At 40.7% G+C, this 25,477-nt stretch overlaps 1 protein-coding gene across 3 annotated transcripts in view; it reads left to right on the top strand.

The window, feature by feature from the left end:
* The window catches only part of DGKH (diacylglycerol kinase eta), a 203,415-nt gene that overhangs the window by 74,366 nt on the left and 103,572 nt on the right, over positions 1 to 25,477 (top strand). For all 3 annotated transcript variants that reach the window (XM_018056794.1, XM_018056791.1, XM_018056792.1), the window contains exons 3-4: positions 18,054 to 18,164; positions 23,104 to 23,184. In XM_018056794.1, coding sequence (XP_017912283.1) covers positions 18,054 to 18,164; positions 23,104 to 23,184 — 192 coding nt within the window. The remainder of the gene's footprint in view (positions 1 to 18,053; positions 18,165 to 23,103; positions 23,185 to 25,477) is intronic.

Here is a 25,477-nt window from a genome sequence, read left to right as displayed (position 1 = left end):
TTTCTCTGATAATTAGTGATATTGAGCATCTTTTCATATGTTTGTTAGCCATCTGTATGTCTTTTTTGGAGAGATGTCTGTTTAGTTCTTTGACCCATTTTTTGATTGGGTCGTTTATTTTTCTGGAATTGAGCTGCAGGAGTTGCTTGTATATTTCTGAGATTAATTCTTTGTCAGTTGCTTCATTTGCTATTATTTTCTCCCATTCTGAAGGCTGTCTTTTCACCATGCTTATAGTTTCCTTTGTTGTGAGAAGCTTTTAATTTTAATTAGGTCCCATTTGTTTATTTTTGCTTTTATTTCTGATATTCTGGGAGGTGGGTCTTAGAGGATCCTGCTGTGATTTATGTCAGAGAGTGTTTTGCCTATGTTCTCCTCTAGGAGTTTTATAGTTTCTGGTCTTACGTTTAGATCTTTAACCCATTTTGAGTTTATTTTTGTGTGCGGTGTTAGAAAGTGTTCTAGTTTCATTCTTTTACAAGTGGTTGACCAGTTTTCCCAGCACCACTTGTTAAAGAGATTGTCTTTTCTCCATTGTACATTCTTGCCTCCTTTGTCAAAGATAAGGTGTCCATAGGTGTGTGGATTTATCTCTGGGCTTTCTATTTTGTTCCATTGATCTATATTTCTGTCTTTGTGCCAGTACCATACTGTCTTGATGACTGTGGCTTTGTAGTAGAGCCTGAAGTCAGGCAGGTTGATTTCTCCAGTTCCATTCTTCTTTCTCAAGATTGCTTTGGCTATTCGAGTTTTTTTTTTATTTCCATACAAATTATGAAATTATTTGTTCTAGCTCTGTGAAAAATACTGTTGTTAGTTTGATAGGGATTGCATTGAATCTATAGATTGCTTTGGGTAGTATACTCATTTTCACTATATTGATTATTCCGATCCATGAACATGGTATATTTCTCCATCTATTAGTGTCCTCTTTGATTTCTTTCACCAGTGTTTTATAGTTTTCTATATATAGGTCTTTTATTTCTTTAGGTAGATATATTCCTAAGTATTTTATTCTTTTCATTGCAATGGTGAATGGAATTGTTTCCTTAATTTCTCTTTCTATTTTCTCATTATTAGTGTATAGGAATGCAAGGGATTTCTGTGTGTTGATTTTATATCCTGCAACTTTAAAAACAATACAGTAGCTTATTTTTTTCTAAGGATAAAAGCAAAATGATTTCACAAACTTCTAGAATAATAAATCCCAGATTTTGTTTTATGACTATAAATATCATTATGTTAAATGGATCTTATCATTTGTCTCATAGTTTTTGAGCTGTTTTTTATGGAGCTGTAGAATTCTTCTGAGTAGCCCAGAATGTGGCAGTTGAGCTGGTTAGGTTCTGGAATACCTTTTCAAAGTGCCTGGTCATACGCAGAGAACAGACTTGTGGTTGACAAGGAGGAGAGCAGGGAGGGATGGATTGGGAGTTTGGAATTAGCAGATGGAAACTATTATATGAATAAATAGCAGGGCTCTACTCCATCTGCCTCCCGATGCAGGAGACGGGTTCAGTCCCCGGGTTGGGAAGATCCCCTGGAGGAGGGCATGGCAATACCCTCTCCAATATTCTTGCGTGGGGAATTCCATGGACTGAGGAGCCTGGTGGGCTACAGTCCATGGGGTTGCAGAGTCGGACATGACTGAGCAGACCCTGTAGCACAGGGAACTATATTCAATATCCTATGATAAACCATAATGGAAAAGAATATGAAAAGGGATATATATATGTATAACTGAGTCACTTCACTGTACAGCAAAAAAGAATACAAACATTGTAAGTTAAGTATACTTCAATAAATTTTAAAAAATAAAATAAAAACAAAGTTTATGATCATATATTCTGATACACAAAACTACTTGAGGACAATTGCTTCAAGTGGTAGTTTATAAAATGGGAAATGTTTCATAACTTTGTAATTTGTAAATAGAGCACCTACATCACCTTATTAAAGTGAAAGTGAAAGTCACTGTGTCATGTTCAACTCTGAGATTCTATGGACTATACAGTCCATGGAATTCTCCAGGCCAGAATACTAGAGTGGGTAGCCTTTTCCTTCTCCAGGGGATCTTCCCAATCCAGGGACCAAACCCAGGTCTCCCGAATTGCAGGCAGATTCTTTACAGCTGAGCCACAAGGGAAGCCCAAGAATACTGGAGTGGGTAGCCTGTCCCTTCTCCAGCAGATTTTCCCGACCCAGGAATTGAACTGGGGTCTCCTGTGTTGCAGGCGGATTCTCTAACGACTGAGCTATGAGGGAAGCCCTATCACCTTACTGGGTTATTCTTAAATACTAATTCTGGGAACACACGCTGTCTCCATTCTTCTATAAGCTGAGAGTCACCTCCCTGGCTACATTATCCTCTGGCAGTAAGAGTGCAGAGTCCTAACTACTGGAATTCCCAACGTGCTCAGTTATTAAAGCCAAATGACTCCTCCCACCTTTGCTGGAGCAGAACAAGCAGGGGTGGAAAGAGGGCAGAAGTGGTGCCCCAATGGGCTCCACATACAGAGGAAAGGCCTTCCCAGGTGGCACTAGTGGCAAAGAACCTGCCTGCTAGTGCAGGAGACAGAGGAGACGCGGTGCGACCCCTGGGCCAGGAAGGTCCCCTGGAGGAGGGCATGGCTACTCACTGCAGTGTTCTTGCCTGGAGAATCCCGTGGACAGAGGAGCCTGGCGGGCTACAGTCCAGAGGGTCACAAAGAGTCGGACATGACTCATGCAAGCGTGCGTGCACACAGAGGAAAGGATCGCTTTGAATGTAGAGATGCAGTACTTCTTATAACTGTATTTTAGGAGGTTTCTTGTCCCCAGTTTTTAAAATGTTTGAAGTTAAGTAAGAGTAAATGATTACACTGAGTGGAGTCAATTAAAGTGCTAAGATATCTTTTAAGGTTTTATACAAATTTTTATACTTAAATATTTATGAGAGTTTATTAAACCTGACTGATAATTATAATCACAAAAAGAAATTTTCCTTTAAAAAATTAATTAAAAACATTTTAATGGTATATTTTAATTAATTGAATTAATTGAAATTTTAATTAATATAAAAATTAATTTTTATATTGCTTTACAATATAGTGATGGTTTCTGCCATATATCAACATGAATCAGCCACAGGCATACACATGTCTCCTCCCCCTTAAACCCACCTCCCACCTCCCTCCGATCCTCCTCCTCTAGGTTGAAAGATAATACTGATGATCCTATTGGCTGGGCAGCAAAGAATGCGCAGACATAGAGAACAGACTTTTGGTCAAAGTGGGAGAGGGAGATGGTGGGAAGACTTGAGAGAGTAGTATTGAAACATATATATTACCAAGTGTAATACATGGATAGCCAGTGGGAATTTGCTGTATGATACAGGAAACCCAAAGCTGAGGCTCTGTGACAGCAGAAGTAGTTTTTAATATGTGTAGGTTTGTGTCCTACTCCAATCTATTGAAGCAGAACATCCCCGATGAAATGTAAGTTGGTGCAGTCTCAATGGAAAACAGCATGGAGGTAACTTAAAAAACTAAAAACAGAGCTTCCATGTGATCCCAGCAATCCCACTCCTGGGTATATAGCCAGGAAAGACAAAGACTCTATAATGTGAAAAGTTTCATGCACCGCAGTGTTCACAGCTGCACTGTTTACAGTAGTTGAGACATGGAAGCAACCTAAATGTCCCTCGGTAGATGAGTCACTTAACCTGTGGTGTATATACCCAATGGAATGTTCAGTTCAGTTCAGTTCAGTCGCTCAGTCGTGTCCGACTCTTTGCGACCCCATGAATCGCAGCACGCCAGGCCTCCCTGTCCGTCACCAACTCCCGGAGTTCACTCAGACTCATGTCCATGTCCATCGATTTGGTGATGCCATCCAACCATCTCATCCTCTGTCGTCCCCTTCTCCTCCTGCCCCCAACCCCTCCCAGCATCAGAGTCTTTTCCAGTGAGTCAACTCTTCGCATGAGGTGGCCAGAGTATTGGAGTTTCAGCTTTAGCATCAGTCCTTCCAATGAACACTCAGGACTGATCTCCTTTAGGATGGACTGGTTGGATCTCCTTGTAGTCCAAGGAACTCTCAAGTGTCTTCTCCAACACCACAGTTCAAAAGCATATTACTCAGCCTTAAAAAAGGATGAAACTTTGCCATTTATAACAACATGGGTATACTCAGATGATATTATGTTAAATGAAATAAGTCAGAGAAAGACAAATACTGTGTGATATCACTTGTGAAATCTAAAAGCATAATAAAAGCAAATCTGTATTCAAAACAGAAGCAGACTCACAGATATAAAACACAAACTTAAAGATATGGAGTTGAACAAACTCTGAGAGAAAGTGAAGGACAGGGAAGCCTGGCATGCTGCAGTCCATGGGGTTGCAACGAGTCAAGACATGACTTAGTGACTGTACATGCACATGCTTACCAAAGGGGAAAAGGAAGTGGGAGGAACAAATTAGGAATATGGGGTCAGCAGATACAAACTACATAAAATAGACAAGCGATGAGGATTTACTGTATGGCACAGGGAACTATATTCAATATCTTATGATAACCTATAATAGAAAATAATCTGAAAAAAAGTATAACTGAATCACCTTGCTGTACACCTGAAACCAACACAATATTGTAGATCAGCTATTGTTGTTCAGTAGCTCAGTCGTGTCTGACTCTTTGGAACCTCATGATCTACACCACGCCAGACTTCCCCATCCTTCACCATCTCCTGAAGTTTGCTCAAAGTCCTATCCATTGAGTCGCTGATGCCATCAAACCATCTCATCCTCTGTTGTCCCCTTCTCCTCCTGCCTTCCGTCTTTCTCAGCATCAGGGTCTTTTCCCATGAGATCAACTATACTTCAGTTTTAAAAAGTCCCACATGAACTGAGACTGTTCATGTCTATAAAGTTCTCCATGTGATTCAGGTGATCAGCCAGATTTTAGAATAATAACTGGTGTATCTGTTAGGGCTTAATGTAGATCAACTTTAACAGAGATTTCCTACAGAATTCAGAAGGGGAAAGAGGAATATAAGGCACAAAACCAAAGGGTCTGGAGTTAAGAGGAACTGAGGGAAATTTGGAGGCTGATAGAGAAACCAGGCATTAAGCAATTGAATAAGCTGCTGATAAAAGAGATTGACGGACTGAATCAGAATGACAGTAGTTGGCTAACCTTCCAAAGTCATAAGACAATGGGCAGTAACCATTTATCATAAGCTTGGGCATATTTGTGGAGAAAAATAGTTCTTATTTTATAATCAGGCAAAAACTAGAAGAGCTAATAAAAGAAAAAAATGATGCTGTCATAGAAGGCACATACATTAATGTGCAATCTTGTGATGAAGATGGACTTTTCGTTTCAGAGATGGAGAGCAGAATTTGGACCTGTGTGCTTTGCATTCGACCTTTCAAGCCAAATTTTGTCAGTTTAACTGTTGGATAAAATAGGGAATGATAGAAAGTTTATTGCAGATAATCACTGATATATACATTGTATAGATATATGCTGGATACCGTTCAAATACAAAATTAATTGTGATGCAGTAGATGGTCTCCTTGGTGTAAAGACTTCCCTCGTGGCTCAGGTGGTAAATAAAGTAAAGGCTTCCCTGGTGGTTCAGGTGGTAAGGAATGCGCCTGCAGTGCAGGAGACCCGGGTTCAATCCCTGGGTCAGGGGGAGATCCCCTGGAGAAGGGAATGGAAACCCACTTCAGTATTCTTGCCTGGGACATCCCAGGGACAGAGGAGCCTGGTGGGCTACAGTCCTCGGAGTTGCAAAGAGTCGGACACAACCGAGCGACTAATACTGGTGGAGTGAATGGCAGTGAATAAAAGCAGACTGGCTTTCAATTTGGGGGAAAGCAAACCCCAAGAGAATAGTCAGCAACTGAATGCTTAAATTTGCTACAGGGACATGTGCAAATCAGAAAGAGATGGCTGCAGAGTAAAGCCCTCTGGATGTGGTTCTCAGCATGCCGTCAAGCGCCCTGCCCAGGCTCTCCCTTAAAAGTTCTCGGTGTGCAGTTCATGTTTCCTCTCAAAGGATTCCAGCTGCTTTATCTGAACATCCGTCTTCACCTCACTGATTCATTTGTGCAATTAAGAACTGTTCTCTGTGCTGGGAACCATGATAAAGCGCTGGCACTGCAGTGGTGAATAAGGTGGGCCTGGCCCTGCTCTAACTAATAGGGAGATTAGTTTGAGGGTAATTGAATTTTGAAGAGCCCCTGGCACCAGAGTGGAGTTATCCAAGAGCAGTGGTCATCATTTTATAATTCTTACTGGTAAATAAGACTGATACTCTAAGAAGTAAAACAGTAATACTATATAAGAGTTGTAAAGTCTGCTCCATTATTAAATATAATTTCATGATTGATTTATTTTAATGTTTAGAAAACTAGTATGCATTTTGGGACTGTATACTTTATGTAGTTAAACCTGATCTTTTGGGGATAATTTCTTTAAATGTAAGCATCAAGCCATTGTTCAGAAATGGTATATCTTTTTATTTAACTATGTCAGTCCCACTTAAAATACTTTTCCCAGAAGTATGGCCTGTTAAAAGAGTACCTTGCTTATGAAACTTTGTATGGCATTTGGAAGTTTATGAAAGATATTTATGCTATATTTTGTTTTGTCCTAGCAACTCTGAGGAATGCAGGGCAGGCGATATTTATCCTTACCTTACAGATAGGAAAACTTAGGGTCATAAATGTTGTCACTCATATACAGTCACAAATACAGTAAATGGAGCCAGAGATGGAACTCAATACAGGGTTCTTTTTTTATTTTTTAATATTTTTAATTTATTTGGATGCACCAGGTCTTAATTGTGGCACGTGGGATCTGTTACAGTTCTCTGACCAGAAATCAAACCTGGGTCCCCTGCTCTGGGAGCACGGAGTCTTAGCCACAGGAGCGCCAGGGACGTCCCAAGGGCTCTCGTTTAGGAGTCAGGCCTATCTCTTTTGCCCTTTCTGACACTGTATTGACTTGCTGGAAAGAAAATTTGAAATCTCTTTCTCTGCTGAATTCCTCAAGATCTGAGAAATATGTTTTAATCCTTTAAATTTCTTACTTTTTGTTTCTTAATTATTGAATAAATCTGTTAACATACTCATTATTTTCTTAGTGTCAAGTACATGGTTATATGTGTAGAATGGAAAAATAAATAAGATACAGAGGAGCGAGACAAGAATTTTTTATTTCACATGGTTAGTGCTACGTGTGTGTGTGTGTGTGTGTGTGTGTTTGTGTTGTGCTGGGTGCACCCAGGGTATGACGGTGACCTGAGCCTTGGAGGATGATAGGATGGAATGGGAGAAAATCAGAGGAAGAAAAATCAGAGGAAGGTATTATGAGTAGAAGGAAATGCTTGAGTAAGAGCTTGGACACAGGGATTCATGGAGGATTTGGGGGTTCACAGGTACTTCTCTTCTCTACTGTGGATGAATTTAGGAGGACTGCTGAAGATGAAACTGTTAAAGAAGGTGGGTCATTTATGGAAGGAAGAGTCTCTGCCTAGCTCACAACTCTGGATTTACACTGTGGGTCATAGGAAACCACTAAACGTATTAAACCAGAGTTTTGCAAGATCAAAAAAAATTTTTCCCCCATGGGTAATTCTGTCCACAGTGGGAAGAATGGACTAGTGGTGGGAAAAATTGCTAGTATGGAGACCACGTAGGGTACTGTTGAGTTCAAAGGAGTGAGAGAAGCTTGAACTCGGGCAAAGGCAGGAGTGGAAAGGGATGGAATGAAAGATAAGATCTGTTCTGTAATGAATAACACTTATCATGGAGCCTAAGGTGACTGATGATGATATCTTGTCATGCCGCCTTTTTAAAGAATTACGTATCTTTTCCTATCCATTGTTTCACATATCGCAATAGCACATAAAGATATGCAGATATTATTTCCACTTAGAAGTTAAAGTCTGTAAAACTAAAGAGGCTTACGTTTAAGGAAGTCTTCTAGACTCATTGATGTTATAGGTTCTGAACAGGTACCCCGTACACAGACAGCTTTCCTGGATCTCATATGACAAACGATATGGCAGCAAAAGGTATAAGACAAAGAATAATTCTCTGGGAGAATGAAGTAGACAGAATTAGAAGGAGATCCTAGTTCTATTCCTGCGTTTGGAAGATACGCTGGAGAAGACTGTGTACCCACTCCAGGATTCTTTCTTTTTTTGGGGGGGGGGCTTTTTTTTTAATTCTTGGGCTTCCCTTGGGGCTCAGCTGGTAAAGAATCCACCTGCAATGTGGGAGACCTGGGTTCGATCCCTGGGTTGGGAAGATTCCCGTTAGAAGGGAAAGGCTACCCACCCCAGTATTCTGGCCTGGAGAGTTCCATGGACTGTATAATCAATAGGGTCTCAAAGAGTCAGACACGACTGAGTGACTTTCAGAGGAAAGAAGTGATTACATACAAAATATACAGTGGTGAAAATTCTCTTGACCTATGTCTTCGTCTGTTCAGGCTGCTATAACAAAAATGCCAAAGACTGCCAAAATAAACAGTAAATACTTATTTCTCACAGTTCTGTAGTCTGGGAAGTCTAAGATCAGTGTCCCAGTAGGGAGAGCCATCTTCTGGCTGGGGCTCTGGGGTCTTTTTTGTAAGGGCTTTAGCTCCATTCACACGGGCTCTACCCTCTTGACACACGCGTTTGTGCTAAGTTGGTTCAGTCGTGTCTGACTCTGAGACGCTATGGACTGTAGCCCGCCAGGCTCCTCTGTCCGTGGGATTCTCCAGGTAAGAATACTGGAGTGGGTTGGCATGCCCTCCTGCAGGGGATCTTCCCAACCCAGGGATTGAACCTGCATCTTTTTAAGTCTCTTGCTTTGGCAGGCGGGCTCTTTACCACTAGTGCCACCTGGGAAGCCCCTCTTGACACGGTCTCCTCCCAAAGGCTCTACCTGCTAGTACCATCACACTGGGAGTTAGGATTGCCCTCCAACATTTAGTCCGTAACAGCCCACATCTCCTATCACAACAAATTGTATTCCCATTCCCTAGGAGAGAAGTTAAGGGGTCATGTTGGGACAAGACGAGAAGCTCAAGATGCTTCTGGAATTTTTGAAGGCATCTGTAAAACATGAGTCATGACTGACATTTCCCCTTTTCCACATCAGACTCTTCACCACGTCTATGTGGTGTTTCCCCCAAAGCCAACATATGAAAATGTACATTTATCAGATAAATCAGGCAGGAACAGATTTTTCCGAGATTCTTAGCTTTATAAAAAGGCTCACTGGATGGCTGTTTATAAAGCTGCACTCTCCTTAGGACATCAATGTAGTAAGTCCCCAAAGCAGCTTCAACTTTTGACTTAGAGGTGTTTCTGAAATGTTAGGTGAAATACTGGAGCACTCGTGTGTATAATTTAAAAGAGAAATTACTTGTGTGTGCTTTTAGAAAGGGGTGTGAAATGAGTAATTCCACAGCTTGAAGACGTTGGACTGCAGAAAGCCAGATAGAAAAGAGATCTTAAAACTTTTAAAGCTTATTTTTTTGAAACATTTTTTTGCAAAGCCGATTCATTTGACTTTTTGGTTTTAATATTTGGAAACTGGGTTATTGGATTACTATTGGGGGCTCTGTGGCTTTCTTGATTTTTCATGAGGGTCAAATAATACTAAACTAATATCTGCTAGATTATGTAATGAAAAGTGAAAGTCACTCAGTCATGTCCGACCCTTAGAATTCCAATCTGTGGAATTCTACAGGCCAGAATACTGGAGTGGGTAGCCTTTCCCTTCTCCAGGGGATCTTCCCAACCCAGGGATCAAACCCAGGTCTCCCACATTGCAGGTGGATTCTTTATCAACTGAGGTATCAGTTTATGTGACCAATGGCTGTTAAATGCAAATGTTTCTAAGCCCTTTTTTGAGGGAGGGGAGAGTTTATCCCTTATCCTAGAAATTGCAAACAACATAAAATTCTAATATGTATTTTTAGTAGATTTTAATAATAGCTCTCTGGTCATAACTATTTATTATTTCTGTTACCAAATTCAGTTTGTCATTCTAGGTGAACAGTAATATTGAATATATTAAATATTGTGGTTTTTAAAAACCTTCTTGTTTCTTCATCTGTTTGACTCGTTATTTTGAGATTTTTCAAACCGCATCATTTTTCTCTGAACCATACTTTACTTATATGATGATATTGGCTGGAGCTGTTGCAGATTAATCATTTTTGTTATGTGCCTTCTTTCATGAGAAGTGTTTGTTTAACTCTCCATGTATAAACAGAAGTTTATTTTGAGGATTAACTTTCATGTGAAAAACTGCCTCCTAGTTAAATCTTTTTAATCACATCTCTAGGAAAGTGAGCTAACTTTAGATGTTCTTTTTTTTTCTTCCTTTTTTTCTTTCTTCAAGAATTTAAAATTGACTGTTTGTATATTATAACATAGAGAAGTTTATAAATGCATGAAAATAAGGACTATATCTTACAAATCTCTGTATTCTCCTCAGCCTTACACATTGCAAATAAATCCATGCTTGTGCAGGATTGAAAAAAATATATAAAGCCAAATGGGACAAGACATAAATGTGCTTTGAAGGTGGCTGTGTAAAGAGCATCTTTAAATTAGCAATAGTCTTAAAATCAGGATAGACAGATATTTTCCTGCCCTCTGACTGTCCCTCCCCAGCCCTTCATGCAGGGATGGCATTTGAGCCCCGTATACACTTTTTTGTGTTGTATCTGATGTTTTTTGGGCTTCCCTGGTGGCTCACGTGGTAAAGAATCCGCTTGTAATGCGGGAGACCTGGCTTCAGTCCCTGGGTTGGGAAGATCTCCTGGAGGAGGGCACGGCAACCCACTCCAGTATTCTTGCCTAGAGAATCCCATGGACAGAGGAGCCTGGTGGGCTGCAGTCCCTGGGGTTGCAGAGTCAGACAGGACTAGCGGCTGAGCACTACTGTTTGTATACACAGTAGAAAGGAGCAGGCTCAGGTGTGCTGAATGCCGGGACCCAGAAAGTCATTTATAGCCTCTCTTTTCCATTTTCTACCGTTTTCTTTAAAAGACAAACTTATATACCATTTTACACTGTAAAAGTTATTTGGGGATTTCCCCGGTAGTCCATCATGAGAAACGCTGGGCTGGAAGAAGCACAAGCTGGAATCAAGATTGCCGGGAGAAATCTCAATAACCTCAGATATGCAGATGACACCACCCTTATGGCCAAAAGTGAAGAGGAACTAAGCCTCTTGATGAAAGTGAAAGAGGAGAGCGAAAAAGTTGGCTTAAAGCTCAACATTCAGAAAACGAACATCATGGCATCTGGTCCCATCACTTCATGGGAAATAGATGGGGAAACAGCGGAAACAGTGTCAGACTTTATTTTTCTGGGCTCCAAAATCACTGCAGATAGTGATTGCAGCCATGAAATTGAAAGACGCTTACTCTTTGGAAGGAAAGTTATGACAAACCTAGATAGCATATTCAAAAGCAGAGACATTACTTTGCCAACAAAGGTCCGTCTAGTCAAGGTTATGGTTTTTCCAGTGGTCATGTATGGATGTGAGAGTTGCACTGTGAAGAAAGCTGAGTGCCGAAGAATTGATGCTTTTGAACTGTGGTGTTGAAGAAGACTCTTGAGAGTCCCTTGGACTGCAAGGAGATCCAACCAGTCCATCCTAAAGGAGATCAGTCCTGCGTGTTCATTGGAAGGACTGATGTTGAAGCTGAAATTCCAGTACTTTGGCCACCTGATGTGAAGAGCTGACTCATTTGAAAAGACCCTGAAGCTGGGAAAGATTGAGGGCAGGAGGAGAAGGGCACGACAGAGGATGAGATGGTTGGATGGCATCATCGACTCAATGGACATGGGTTTGAGTGAACTCTGGGAGTTGGTGATGGACATGGAGGCCTGGCGTGCTGTGATTCATGAGGTCGCAAATAGTCGAACACAACTGAGTGACTGAACTGAACTGGTAGTCCAGTGGTTAAGACCTCGCACTTCCAATGCAGTTCTATTCCTGACTGGGGAATGAAGAACGCATATACCGCCTGGCATGGCCAAGAAATAAATAAAATAAAAGTGATTTTGGTTTAACACTTATGAAGGTCTTAAAGTGTCAGTGAAGTGAGAGTCACTCAGTTGTGTCTGACTCTTTGTGACCCCATGGACTATACAGTCCAAAATTCTCCAGGCCAGAATACTGGAGTGAGTAGTCTTTCCCTTCTCCAGAGTATCTTCCCAAACCAGGGATCGAACCCACATTTCAGGTGGATTCTTTACTAGCTGAGCCACAAGGGAAGCCCCTTAAAGTGCCAATGAATGTGTTAATTGGTGACGTTGTTAAAATACGGAGAACACAGTCTTTGCTCTGTGAACGTCACAGCCTGATGGGACCACAAACAGGCCACTCAGTTGTCAGAGGTGCCATTAAACAGGTAGGAGAAAGATGCATTCGATGGGCAAAGTGGAGGTGTTCACTTTTTCCTAGCGGGTGGGGAAGCCTTCCGGGGCCGTGGCACTGAGTCGGAGTCGAAGTGATTAGGAGCTTTCAAGACAGTCAATTGTGGGGACTTCCCTGGGGGTCCAGTGGTTGATAAGTCCACCTTCCAGTTCAGAGGATGCGGTTTGATGCCTGGTGGGGGGCTGAGATCCCACATGCCTTGGGACAGCTTATCCCTCCTGCCACAACTACTAAGCCCTCATCCCTCGACGAAGATCTTGCCTGCTGCAGCTGAGACCTGACACAGCCAAATAAAAGGATATTTTATATATATATATATATATATATATATATATATATATATATATATATATATATGTATTTTTTTTTAAGACAGGTTATTGAGGAAAGGACATTTAGGGCAGAGGGAGGAGCCTGCAAATGGGCAAGTGGGGGGTTTGGAGAGCATCACACAGGTGTCTTTTCTGACCCATATAGAAGTTTGGATTTTATATTGCAGGCAAAACAAAAAAAAAAGATACAGATGAACTGATTTACAAAATAGTAAAAGAGCCACAGACATAGAAAACTAATTTATGGTTACCAAAGGGGAAAGAGGTGGGGAGGGATAAATTAGGAGTGTGGGATTAAAGTATACATATTTCTGTGTACAAAACAGGTAACCAGCAAGGACCTGCCGTATAGCACAGGGAACTCTCTTCCATATTTTGTAATACCCTATAAGGGAAAAGAGTCTGAAAAGGAATTGGTATATGTATAACTGAATCACTTTGGTGTATATCTGAAACTAAGACAATATTGTAAGTCAGCTACACTTCACTTAGAAAAAGAGAAAACCAGAAGGACCCTAAGCAGCAGCATATTGTTATTGGGTTTTCATTTTAGAAAATTACTTTAATAAACGTGGAAAAGAAATATTAGGTTACTTATGCTGTTAAAAAAACAGCCTTATAGAACATAAGTAGACTAAACGTTAATTTTTCTTCCTCATTGCCTTAAGCAACTTCACAAAAATCTGAAAACACCCACGTTTTAGCCTTTGAATTGCCAAGAGGTTTGTTCCCTACGTGAGTTATCTCTCTCTGGCATTTCAAGATTTTGTGTTTGGGTTTAAGAATGTAGACTTTCTACCCTGGGCTATAGCAGGGCGACTCATCACTGAACTCTTCCTTATTCTCACCCTTTCTCTCTTAATCCTTTTTTTTTTTTTTTTGACATTAAATTATTTTTTTAACACCGGAAACATTTTGTATTGGGGTTAGCCAGTTAACAGTGTTGTGGGAGTTTCAGGTGAACAGAGAAGAGACTCAGCCATGTGCACATGTAGCCCTGCTCCCCCAACCCCCCTCCACCCAGGCTGACACATAACACTGGGCAGATTTCCATGTGCTCGGGACTTTGGCACGGTCATGTACACACTGCTGTGTGTAAAATGAATAACCGATAAAGACCTGTTGCATAGTGCACGGAACTCTCTCAGTCTTTTGCACCTAGTTGCCCAAGGCAAGTACTTACCCGTTCTCTTGGTTCCTTTCTGCCTCTTGCCCTTCATGTCAAGAGGGTAAGGCTGGTAAGGTAAAGTAAGAAGGTAAGGCTGGCAAGGCCAGTAGATTCTGCCTCCAAACCAACAGCTCAACTTTCGCTGCTCCTGTCTGTCTCAGTGATGCCACAGTCCTAGTTCCGTCTTCCCTGGTCTCTCCCTGGGACTCCTGCAGTCGCCTCCTAAAATTGGTTCTCCCCTTGCTTTCTCACCCATTTCTCCGTCTCTTGCTTTGGACAGCTCACTAGCTTTTTGCGCTGAGAATAAAAAGCAAACGCCCCTTGTGGCCAGCATCTCCGGCTCTTGGCTCCCTTCGCTTCATCTCGATACTCTGCTTCCATTCCAGCTGTTATTTGCTCTCACAGTGGCCTGCAAACACTTACTCACTTCTTCTGAAAAGCTCTTAAAATTTGGTGCTTGGCAAATACTCCCTGAACTTAATAGCATCATGATATCATAGTAACACTTGCTGCCATTTATTAAATATTTTCTGTAATCCAGATGGTGTGCTAAGTGCTCTTGAGCCATTATCTTATCATTAAATTAGATGCAATCAGCTTGTGAAGTTGGCATTATTATGCCTGGATTTTAGGCGAGGAAATGGGAGCACAGAGAACTGAAGTAACTTGCCCAGATTTATATTGTAGTGTGTAGTGGAGCCTGGCCTGAAGGCTGTCTGTCTGATTCTAAGTCGGGCTCTTTGGTACCGAAGATACAAAAATGTTTTGTTATCATTAAACTTTAATGCTCTCATAATTCCTGGAGGACCATCTGAGAGCAAGCTCTAGAGGGAATCTTGTAATGAAATTGAAAGTAAACATTAGTAAGACCTAACTACCCTATTAGAGGAAATAAACTTTTCTCAAAATTTTATGTCTTGTTGATAATAAAAGGCAATAATAATAAAAGTGTAAAAGTTGGAAATAAACTCTGGAGTCAAACAAACATGAGTTTAATCTCAGCTTCTTCTCCATATCATGAAAGTGAACTGAAAGTGAAAGTTGCTCAATTGTGTCCGACTCTTTGTGACCCCTTGGACTGTATAGTCCATGGAATTCTCCAGGCCAGAATACTGGAGTGGAACCCCTCTGACCCCTTCTCCAGGGGATCTTCCCAACCCAGGGATTGAACACAAGTCTCCTGCATTGCAGGAGGATTCTTTACCAACTGAGCCACAAGGGAAGCCCCAAAATATTGGAGCGGATGAACACAATAAATATAATAAATTACATTACATAATGGACTTCCCGGGTGGCACAGCAGTAAAGAATCCACCTGTCAATGCAGGGGACACAGGAGACCAGGTTAGATCCCTGATCAGAAAGATTCCCTAGAGTAGGAAATTGCAACTCACTCCTGTATTCTTGTCTGGAAAATTCCATGGACAGAGGAGCCTGGCAGAGGACAGTTCCTGGGGTCACAAAGAGTTGGACACCACTGAGAACTCACGCACACACATTGCAGTATATGTCACAAGATGGGAAGTACTTTGTGTGGGGAAAGTAAGATCAGGATGGAGGGAAATGCGAAGAGTATGTTAAATAGGTCAGTGAGGTGGGTCTCATCGAGAAGATCAGAGGCTTGAGAGACATGAGGGAGTTGATCAGATGGATATTTGAGGGTAGAACCGTCTAGGAGGAAAGAATAGGTGGTGTTCAGTCCTGCGGGTCGTACACGTATGCCTACTGAAGAGCAACGCGCTGTTGTGAAGGAGGGAAGGTGACCAGGTGAAGGAGAGGTACTGGATGAAGTCAGAGGGGTTCCAAGGATGCTGTTGGTGGCAATAAAACGAACTGATATACACATAAAGCACCTGGCGCAAGGTGTGGCCAAGAATCATAGAGGCCCTGCCCACCTCTCCAGCCACGTCTTTTGTTGCTCCCTGTTGAAAGCCCTACCCTGTGATTATAATCAAAAATTCTATGAAGATTCTCCAAATATCTGTGCTGATTTAAACTTTTCTACTTTTGCACACACCTAAAATACGCTGGGAAAACAGCAGTGGCCACAGAACTGCAGCAGGTCAGTTTTCATTCCAGTCCCAAAGAGGAGCAATGCAAAAGGATGTTCAAACAGTTGTGCTCATTTCATATGCTAGCAAGGTTATGCTCGAAATCCTTCAAGCTAGGCTTCAGCAGTACATAAGAACTGGAGAGCTTCCAGATGTAGAAGCTGAATTAGAAAAGGCAGAGGAACCAGAGAGCAAATTGCCAACATTCATTGGATCATGGGGAAAGCCACAGAGTTCACAAAAGCATCTACTTCTCCTTCATTGACTATGCCTTTGACATGAGGATCACAGCAAAATGTGGAAGATTCTTAAAAAGATGGGAATACTAGACCACTTTACCTGTCTCCTGAGAAACCTGTATGCAGCTCAAGAAGCAGCAGTTAGAACTGGACATGGAATAATGGACTGGTTCAAAATTGAGAAGGGAATATGACAAGACTGTATATTGTCACTCTCCTTATTTAACTTCTATCTAGAATACATCATATGAAACGTTATGCTGGATGAAGCACAAGTTGGAATCAAGATTGCTGGGAGAAATATCAACAACCTCAGTTAAGCAGATGATACCAGTCTAATAGCAGGAAGTGAAGAGGAACTAAAGAGCCTCTTCATGGGGGTGAAAGAAGAGAGTGAAATTCAACATTCAGAAAACTAAGATCATGGCATCTGGTCCCATCACTTCATGGCAAATAGAAAGGGAAGAAGTTTAGCAGTAACAGATTTTATTTTCCTGGGCTCCAAAATCACTATGGACAGCAACTGCAGCCCTGAAATTAAAAGACTCTTGCTCCTTGGAAGAAACGCTATGACAAACCCTAGACAGTTTGTTAAAAAGCAGAGACATTACTTTGCCAACAAAGGTCCATCTAGTCAAAGCTGTGGTTTTTCCAGTAGTTGTGTATGGATGTTGAGAGTTGGACTATAAAGAAGAGCACCAAAGAATTGATGCTTTTAAACTGTGGTTTTGGAGAAGACTCTTGAGAGTCCCTTGGACTGCAAGGAGATCAAACTGGTCAATCCTAAAGGAAATCAACCCTGAATATTCATTGGAAGGACTGATGCTGAAACTCCAATACTTTGGTCATCAGATGCGAAGAGCTGACTCACTGGAAAAGATCCTGATGCTAGGAAAGATTGAGGGCAAAAGGAGAAGGGGGCGACAGAGGATGAGATGGTTAGATAGCCACTAACTCAATGGACATAAATTTGAGCAAACTCTGGGAAATAGTGAAGGACAGGGGAGCCTGGCGTGCTACAGTCCATGGGGGTCATAAAGATTGGACAGGACTTAGTAAATGAACAACAACAAAAAACCCTTCCTTATTCTGATAAACTCCTTCAAGACCTACCTAAGGCTGTCCTCTGGGAGGATGACATCTTTGACTCCCTCTGAGGCAGAGCTTTCTTTTCTGAACCGCCATGCACCATACTTTGTATATGTGTTTGTTGCAGTAACACATAGTTGATGATAATTGACATTTAATGAGCATTTCCTATGTGCCATGCAATGAATCCTTTACAGGTTTTAAAGATTTATTCTTGACAACAGCCCGGAAAGGTATGTCTTGTTGTCATCTTCGTTTTATAGATGAATAATTAAAGGCAGAAGATGTTTATTGATTTGCTTAAGATCATCCAGCTACTCTGGTGTCACCAGCAGTCGGTCACAGTATTTCTGGCTCCAGAGCTTATGCCTTCTTAACCATTGCATTTACTGTAGACCTACCCTTCCATCATTTATTAAGTCTTTATATAAGTACACACTTGAAGAGGTACGTGTATTCATCACTGTGTTGAAAGTTCTAGTTTTGTGTATGTATCTTCCATACTATTTGTGACTGCTTTGGGGGCATGTCAGATTCACCTTTGCTACTTGGAGCTTTGCATATGTGTTTCCGTGGTTGAATGGTGAGAGTACAATATTTTCTCCTGTAATTTGCAAAACATGAGAAATAATACTCAAAATGTTAATGCTAGTGCATCATTCATTTTGAATGTTACTTGGCTTTGAATTTCATCTTAATCATGTTGTGCTTCTGCTTCTCCCTAGACCAGTATTAAAGAGGGACAGCTGTTGAAGCAAACCAGTTCCTTCCAAAGGTGGAAAAAGCGATACTTCAAACTTCGAGGTCGTACACTTTATTATGCAAAGGACTCAAAGGTAATTTGAGAGAATGCTAGAGGGCTGTAGATGGTTCTGTAAACTGTCTTTGTCTTGGGGCTTCATATAGCATTACTGGTCTAATTCAATATAAATATGGTTCATCTTGGACCAGATCACAAGGGGGTCTATTTGAGACAATTTCATGTGATGTCCCCTAAGGACAATCTTATGGCAAGGTTCTAGTGTAGTTTTCTTTCTTTTTCCCTTCCAATTGAGATGAACAGTTAAATGTAACTTTATTAGATATAATAAAGTCTAGAGTTGAATTCCCCCCTTTCTTGCTAATTTTTACTTTATAAATCTTTTCCTGAACATGAGAGAGGATTCGCTATAGTTGCTAAGAATTCATACTCTGATTTTAGACAAGAGTTCATATCCCAGTTCTAACATATTCCACTGGAGTGGCAGTGAGCAGCATATTGTGGAGCATATTCCAGTGGAGTGGCAGTGAGCAGCATATAATAATAAATACTGTTACTATTTAAATAATGAAAATGAAGTGCTCATGTATTACCAAGCTCAAAGCAATCATTCAGTTAGTCTAGCAGTTAGAAATAAAAATCATAGTGAAATAAAATCGAGGCTTAAATAATTTTTATAAAATAATTGAATGAAATAAGAATGATGTAGCTTTGGAAGAAAAAATGATAATGATGACGTTCCACTTAAAACTGATACTTTACTCTTCCTTCAAAAATAAAATTAAGATGGGTGCCCTCAGTAGACACTGGAGCCCCACCCAAGTGGCCCCCTGCCCTGGCAGGCCTGGCAGACACCTTTGACCATCACTCATGTTGCCTCAGAGTGTCTCCTGCCACAGGGGTCATCCACACACATCAGAGCATCCATCACAGTTGCAGCTGGGCCTTTCAGGCAGCCACATTGGGGTCCAACCCTGCATACAAGCACATCCTCAGAAAGTACTGCCAGGCTGCATCAGGAATGCACATGCTACCCACCAAGGGCACAGTCCTTGAGCATCTGACCCTGGTAACTGAAGGAGACAACATTATGGGGACCAGCCATGCTACACAAAGCCACTCTCAAGACCAGGAGGTGGAGCTGGTCTACCCAATATGTAGGAAAAAACCCAAAGTTAGACAAAATGAAGAAACAAAGGAATATGTTCCAAACAAAATAAGAAGACAAACAGAAACGGAATGAAATGGAGATAAGCAACCTTCCAGATAAGTTGCTCAAAGTAATGGTCATAAAGATAACTCACTGAACTCAGTAGAATAGAAAAGTGAGAATTTCAACAGAGATAGAAAATATTAAAAAAAAAAAATCAGAACTGAAGAATACAAGAACAGAAATGAAAAATACACTAGAGGAAACCAGCAGCATATTAGATAATTCAGAAGAAAGGACCAGTGATCTAGAAGATAAATTAGTGGAATTCACCCAATCGGAACAGCAAAAAGAAAAAATAACCAAAAAATGGAACTAGCTTAGGGGACCTCTTGGGCAACATCAAGTGTGTTAAGATTCACATTATTGGAGGTGTGCTAAGATTCACATTATTGGAGTCCCGGAGGGGAAGAGAGTGAAAAGGACAGAAAACCCGTTTGAAGAAATAATGGCTGCAAAACTTTCCTAACTGAAGGCCTAGCATCACCTGGGAAGCCCCGACCTAAGGCCAGCGGTTTTCCTTATTGATTTGCTGTCTGAATGATCTATCTGCTGACGTAGATTGTGTTAAAGTCGCCTGCTATTACTGTATGACTGTCAGTTTTCTTCCATCATGTCTGTTAGTATTTGCTTTATGGATCCAGGTGCTCCTGTGTTGGGTATATATGTATTAACTAGTGTCACATTTTCTTGCTGGATTGATCCCTTTGTCATTAGGTAACGCCTCTCTTTGTCTCCTGTTGCAGTCTTTGTTTTAAAATCATTTTGTCTGGAATGAGTGTTGCTATCCCATATTTCTTTTCATTTATGCTTGTGTGGAATAGCTTTTCCGTCTGCTCGCTTCCCGTCCGTGTGTGATTTTAGATCTAAAGTGAGTCTCTTGCAGACAACATATGTATGGGTCTTGTGTTTGTATCTGTTCAGCTACTGTGTGTCTTCTGATTGGAGCATTCGGTCCATTTACATTTGAAGTGATGATTGACAGGTACGTGCTTCCTGCCATCCTGTTAACTGTTTGCTGCTTGTCTTTGTTCTCTGCTCCTTTCTTTTGCTTTCTTCCCTTGTGATTCCGTGACTTTCTCTAGTATAATGTTTATATTCCTTTCTGTTTATTATTTGTGTGTCGTTTTCTCCAACATCCTGCAGAAAAACCCGAAAGGGCTTTTTGACCAACCCCATATTATCAGTTTTTGGTTTGTGCTTACTGCTTATATCTCAACCTCTGTATATTGCAGTCTATTTTAAGTTAATAGTTTCTCAAGTTTGAACATGTTCTAAAAGCACTCCATTTTTACTCCGCTCAACATTTTATGTTTTTGATGTTATTTTACTTTGCGTATTCCTTAATTATTGTAGATATAAATGATTTTACTGGTTTTGTCTTTTAACCTTCACATGTGTCCTGCATTGGCAGGTGGGTTTTTAACACTAGTGCCCCCTGGAAAGCACTCGTACCTTTGATCTATTACTTTTACTACATTTTTGCCTTTACTGGCGAGATATTTTCTTTTATTATTTTCATATTTCTAGTTATAATTTTTCTTTTCTGTTTAAATTCCTTCAACATTTCTTGTGAGACTGGTTTAGTGGTGATGAACCACAATGTAGACAAGCTATTGCTTGCTTGGGAAACTCTGTCTCTCAATTCTGATTTATGATTTTGCTGGCTACAGTATTCTTGGTCAAGTTTCCTCCTTTCAATGCTTTGACTATATCATGCCACTCCCTTCTGTAAAGTTTTTGCTGAAATGTCAGCTGACAGTGTTGTGGAGCTTCCATGTACGTAACTAGTTGTTTTTCTCTAGTTGCTTTTAACATTCTCTCTTTAGTTTAACATTTTAGCATTTTAATTATAATGTGTCTTGCTGTGGGTCTCATTGGGTTCACTTTGTTTGAGTCTCTCTGTATTTCCTGGCCCTGGATACCTATATCCTTCACCAGGTTAGGAAAGTTTTCAGCCATGCAAATAGAAATGAAAAGAAATACGGGATAACACTCTTGCCATTTGCAAAAACATGGATGGATATAGAAGGTATTATGCTAAGTGAAATAAATTAGAGAAAGACAAATACCATATAATTTCAATTATATGTGGAATCTGTAAATTATATATGGAATCTAAAAAACAAATGAACAAACAAACCCAAACAAAGAGTTACAGATACAGAGAACACATGGGTGGTTGTCAAAAGGGAGGGGTATGTGAGGTTGGGTGAAGTAGGTGAAGAGGATTGAGAGATCCAGACTTTCAGTTATAAAAATAAATGTCATGTGAATTTAATATACAGTAAAAGGAATATAATTAATAATATTGTAATAATTTTATATGATGACAAATGGTTACTTAGGTAATCGTTTGATGTATTTGATTGTCAAATTACTACGTTGTACTCTTGAAACTAACATAATAGTATATGTCAACTATACTTCAATTTAAAAATAGTAAGATTTATTGTTACTGCACCAGTAAGATAATTGATAATTTTTATATTAAAAATATGTTTGTGATATAATAATTCATATCATTGTATACCAGGAGGTAAAAAATAAATAACAATCAAACCTAATTCTTAGCTTATGCAGCTATGGAAATAATAGCAAAATGAAATAATCTTATTTTAAAAGCCATTATGTTCACAGTTAAACCCTGATCTGGCTCCATCCTGACCCTGCATATTTATTTCCAGGCAACACTGACCATTTGATCGCCTACAGCCCCGCCCCATATTTTCCATCTCCAGGACGATTTTCCCTCTGTCTCCACTTGAAGAAATTCCCTGTTTTCTTTAAGATGCCTCTAAAATTGTCTTTATTCCAGCATACGCAAGAGAAAGTGTTTGTTTTCTGCTGGAGAAATTATCTATGACCTTCCATAGTATTTTGCGCGTTTCCTCTTCCACGTTTAATGGTCCACCTTACTTAAAACTAGCTGTGTCTCTTTCAGTTCCCATGCCAGATTATAGATTCTTTCTAGTGAGGGAACAAGTCTTATGGTCAGATTGGTTGGCTTGAGGTAGAGTTGCATTACACCCTGGAGATCTTGGGGAGTGATGGAAACTGAAAGTAGATAAGGGAGCCCTTTTTTCTGTAGTTCTGGAGGAGCAGTGTTATACTGACCTCGCTGGAAGTACACTGAAGGACTGTGGACGAGGCCCAGCTGACTGAAAATAAGAAGGATACATATATTGGCTAGAATTTCCTAATCTCTCAATTGTCCATTTTTAAAGATTGTAATTCTATGGAGTTTTTAACCACTGAAACTTTTTTGATTAAAATGCTTTTCAGCCTAAAAAACAGTGTTTGAACCTGGCCAAAAAAAGAAAAGAATATAAATAAAAATTTTTAAGAGTATATAAAGAAAGTCATCTTATGTTTGCAGAGCATATGCACCATCTCATTAGAACACACTTACAGATGCAGACAGCAACATTCAGAAGGTTCGGTAACTGGCTGTGACCTGAGCCAGGACTAGCTCTTCTCATGGTGGGGTGTGTGAGTAGGTGTGCATATCACACACTTAGTAGGTTCCCCATAAACGATGCTTCTGGAGAGCACAGGGCGTTTTGCAATGAGACTGTATACCAGGGGCTCCTCTAAAGTCCTATACAGTTTGAAATTTATGTGTTTATTGAACTTTATGGTTTTACTCACAAAGTATCACTAACTTAAATTTTTCATCATTTTTTATTTCTAATTCCTGATATAGCTTCATGGTCATGACCTGATGGTAAAAAAAAAAAAAAAATACTGAGGATCACTGAGTTAGGTTTTCAAATAATATGTTTGTGTTCTTTTTCATTAACAGTCTCTGATATTTGATGAAGTTGACCTCTCAGATGCCAGTGTAGCTGAAGCAAGCACAAAAAATGCTAACAACAGCTTCACGGTATGGTTCTATTCTGCTAACTCCCTCCTCGAACGTTATAGAAAAACCTTTCCAAATGTTATAGAAAAACCTTTCCAAAGCTTATACTGAATGCCCTCCTCTATTGCCAACTGTGTGCCGTGTGTGCTGGAGTTCTTCCCAACACAATAACCTTGATTAGTACCTTGTAGATTCTAATACCCCAAACCATTCATGATTGTTTGGGTCAATAAACCAATCCATTAAATGTATATTTTAAATATATATATATATATTTTAGACTTCTTAATTTTAGTGCTTTAAATTTGTCACCCCCTTAAATATAACAGTTCAACTGATTCCACTGTTCTTGAATATTCACAACGTTTGTTGTTTTCCCTTCGTTCTTAAAAATAATATTTTCTCTTTTTCTTCTGCTGTTACTCCAGTTGCTAAAGTTTAGACCTTCATTTCTTCTCATTTAAGTAATTCGTTTGGCAGCTATTTAAAGAAGAGTCCTCAGTTCTAGTTAATTTTTTTTTTTCCAATTGCAAATCATGTTGCTTCAAAGGCTTCATAGGCTCAGGTTGCATCTGTAACTCCATTATAAAGCCCTATAAACTCCTACCTCTGCACTCCAGTGTTGCTGACAATTGCTTGTCCGTATGCCTCCTACCCGTCCAGCATTTCTTTCTGAGCCGAATGCTTTTTCTGCTCCCTCTGGCTTAAATGATGCCTCCTGCATCTGTAGCTGTTGAAAGTCTACCGACGCTTCAAAGCTTATGTCAGATATCCCATTCTTTTTGTACTTCTTTGATTACAAAATTACAAATTAAATATGAATTGAGGATCCACCATGTGCCAGGAACTAATAAACATAATAAACAAGATTCAGAGATGAAAATACATATATATATATACACCACTCTGCTGAAGATGTGCACAGTATAACTGAGTGAAGTTCATCTGGGATACTTTGTGTAGCTACATCCTTAGGTCCGCTCAGGTGCTCTTTCTGGGTCCTGTCGCCATCCAGGCTCCCAGCCCCAGCCACCACCGCAGACAGCAGGGCGTTGTGTTCATGCCCTAGGCACGCAGGGCAGGGAGGACAGACAGGTGCAGGGCAGCGCCATGATGGAGCTGAGCTCCGGAAGGTAGGGCTGGGGGTGGAGAGGAAGCAAGAGTTCAGATTTTAGTCTGATTGATTTATGGGCGTGAGAGATAATTCATGCTGCGAGCATCCCTCCCCCTCCCCCCTCCCCAGGGACCATTGAGTTTGAGAAGAGAGAGGACAGCCAAGAATAGAATCCTGGGAAAAGCTTAACAACGTAAGGTTTGGCCACTAAAGACTGAGAGAGAGCGCTCTGCAGTATAGAGGGAATGACAGGAGGCGGTGATGTTATGAAAAGCCAGGGGAAGGGAGTTGTAAGGCGGAAGTCGTCGCACATCCAATGCTGTGGAGAGGTCAAGGCCAAGAAGAAAGGAGGAGCGTCTGCTGAATGTGGAAACAGGGCAGGTCATCCGGTCACGCTGGTGGGAGCAGTGGCAGAGGAGGGCCGTGTGCACGAGGCACATGGAGACGCCACGTGGAAAGGCAGAGGGCAGCAGCACGGAATCCTGACCCCAGAGCCTGGCTGTTAAAAGAAGGAGCTGGCACAGAGCACCAGGAACTTTCAGGTTCCAAGAGGCAGCTCTGGTTTCGTTGTTGTAGTAGTTGCAGATCTTTTGCTTTGGTTTTTAAAACTGGGTTTTGAGCGTGTCTATACCAGCAGAGGACAGAAGTGTTAGATCAAAAAGTCTGAAGCTTCAGGAGAGAGAGGGCGTAATTGATGGAGCGTATTTGCCCCCAAGTAAACGACAGGGGGTGGTACCCGGAACACAGGTCAAGAGGTTAGCCTCTAAAATGGATAGCTGGAACCTGCGATATAGGGAAACACTGAAAGTTGTTAGTCGCTCAGTCATGTCTGACTCTTTGCAGCCCCATGGATGGTAGCCCACCAGGCTCCTCTGTCCATGGAACTCTCCAGCAAGAATACTGAACCTGCTCTATAACACAGAGTTCAGCCTAGCGTTCTGTGGTGACCTATGGTGGGGTTGTGGAAGAGGGGATATATGTACGCATACAGCTAATTCAGCATTATACAATGTGGTACAGCAGGTATACCCCAATTTAAAAAAAAAAAAAGATAAGCCTTGAACAAGACACAGAAAGTTTATGAAAGTAAAGGTGTGGGCAGGAAGTTCATATGTTTCAAAACCAAACACTACTGTTTTCTCAGTGAAATTGAAGATAAGGATATATAGTATGAGTGAGAGTTCAGGAGGGTTTGCAAGA

The sequence above is a fragment of the Capra hircus genome, chromosome 12 (genome assembly GCF_001704415.2).
Source record: "Capra hircus breed San Clemente chromosome 12, ASM170441v1, whole genome shotgun sequence".
Taxonomy (NCBI): Eukaryota; Metazoa; Chordata; class Mammalia; order Artiodactyla; family Bovidae; genus Capra; species Capra hircus.
This window is presented reverse-complemented; position numbering and strand designations above follow the sequence as displayed.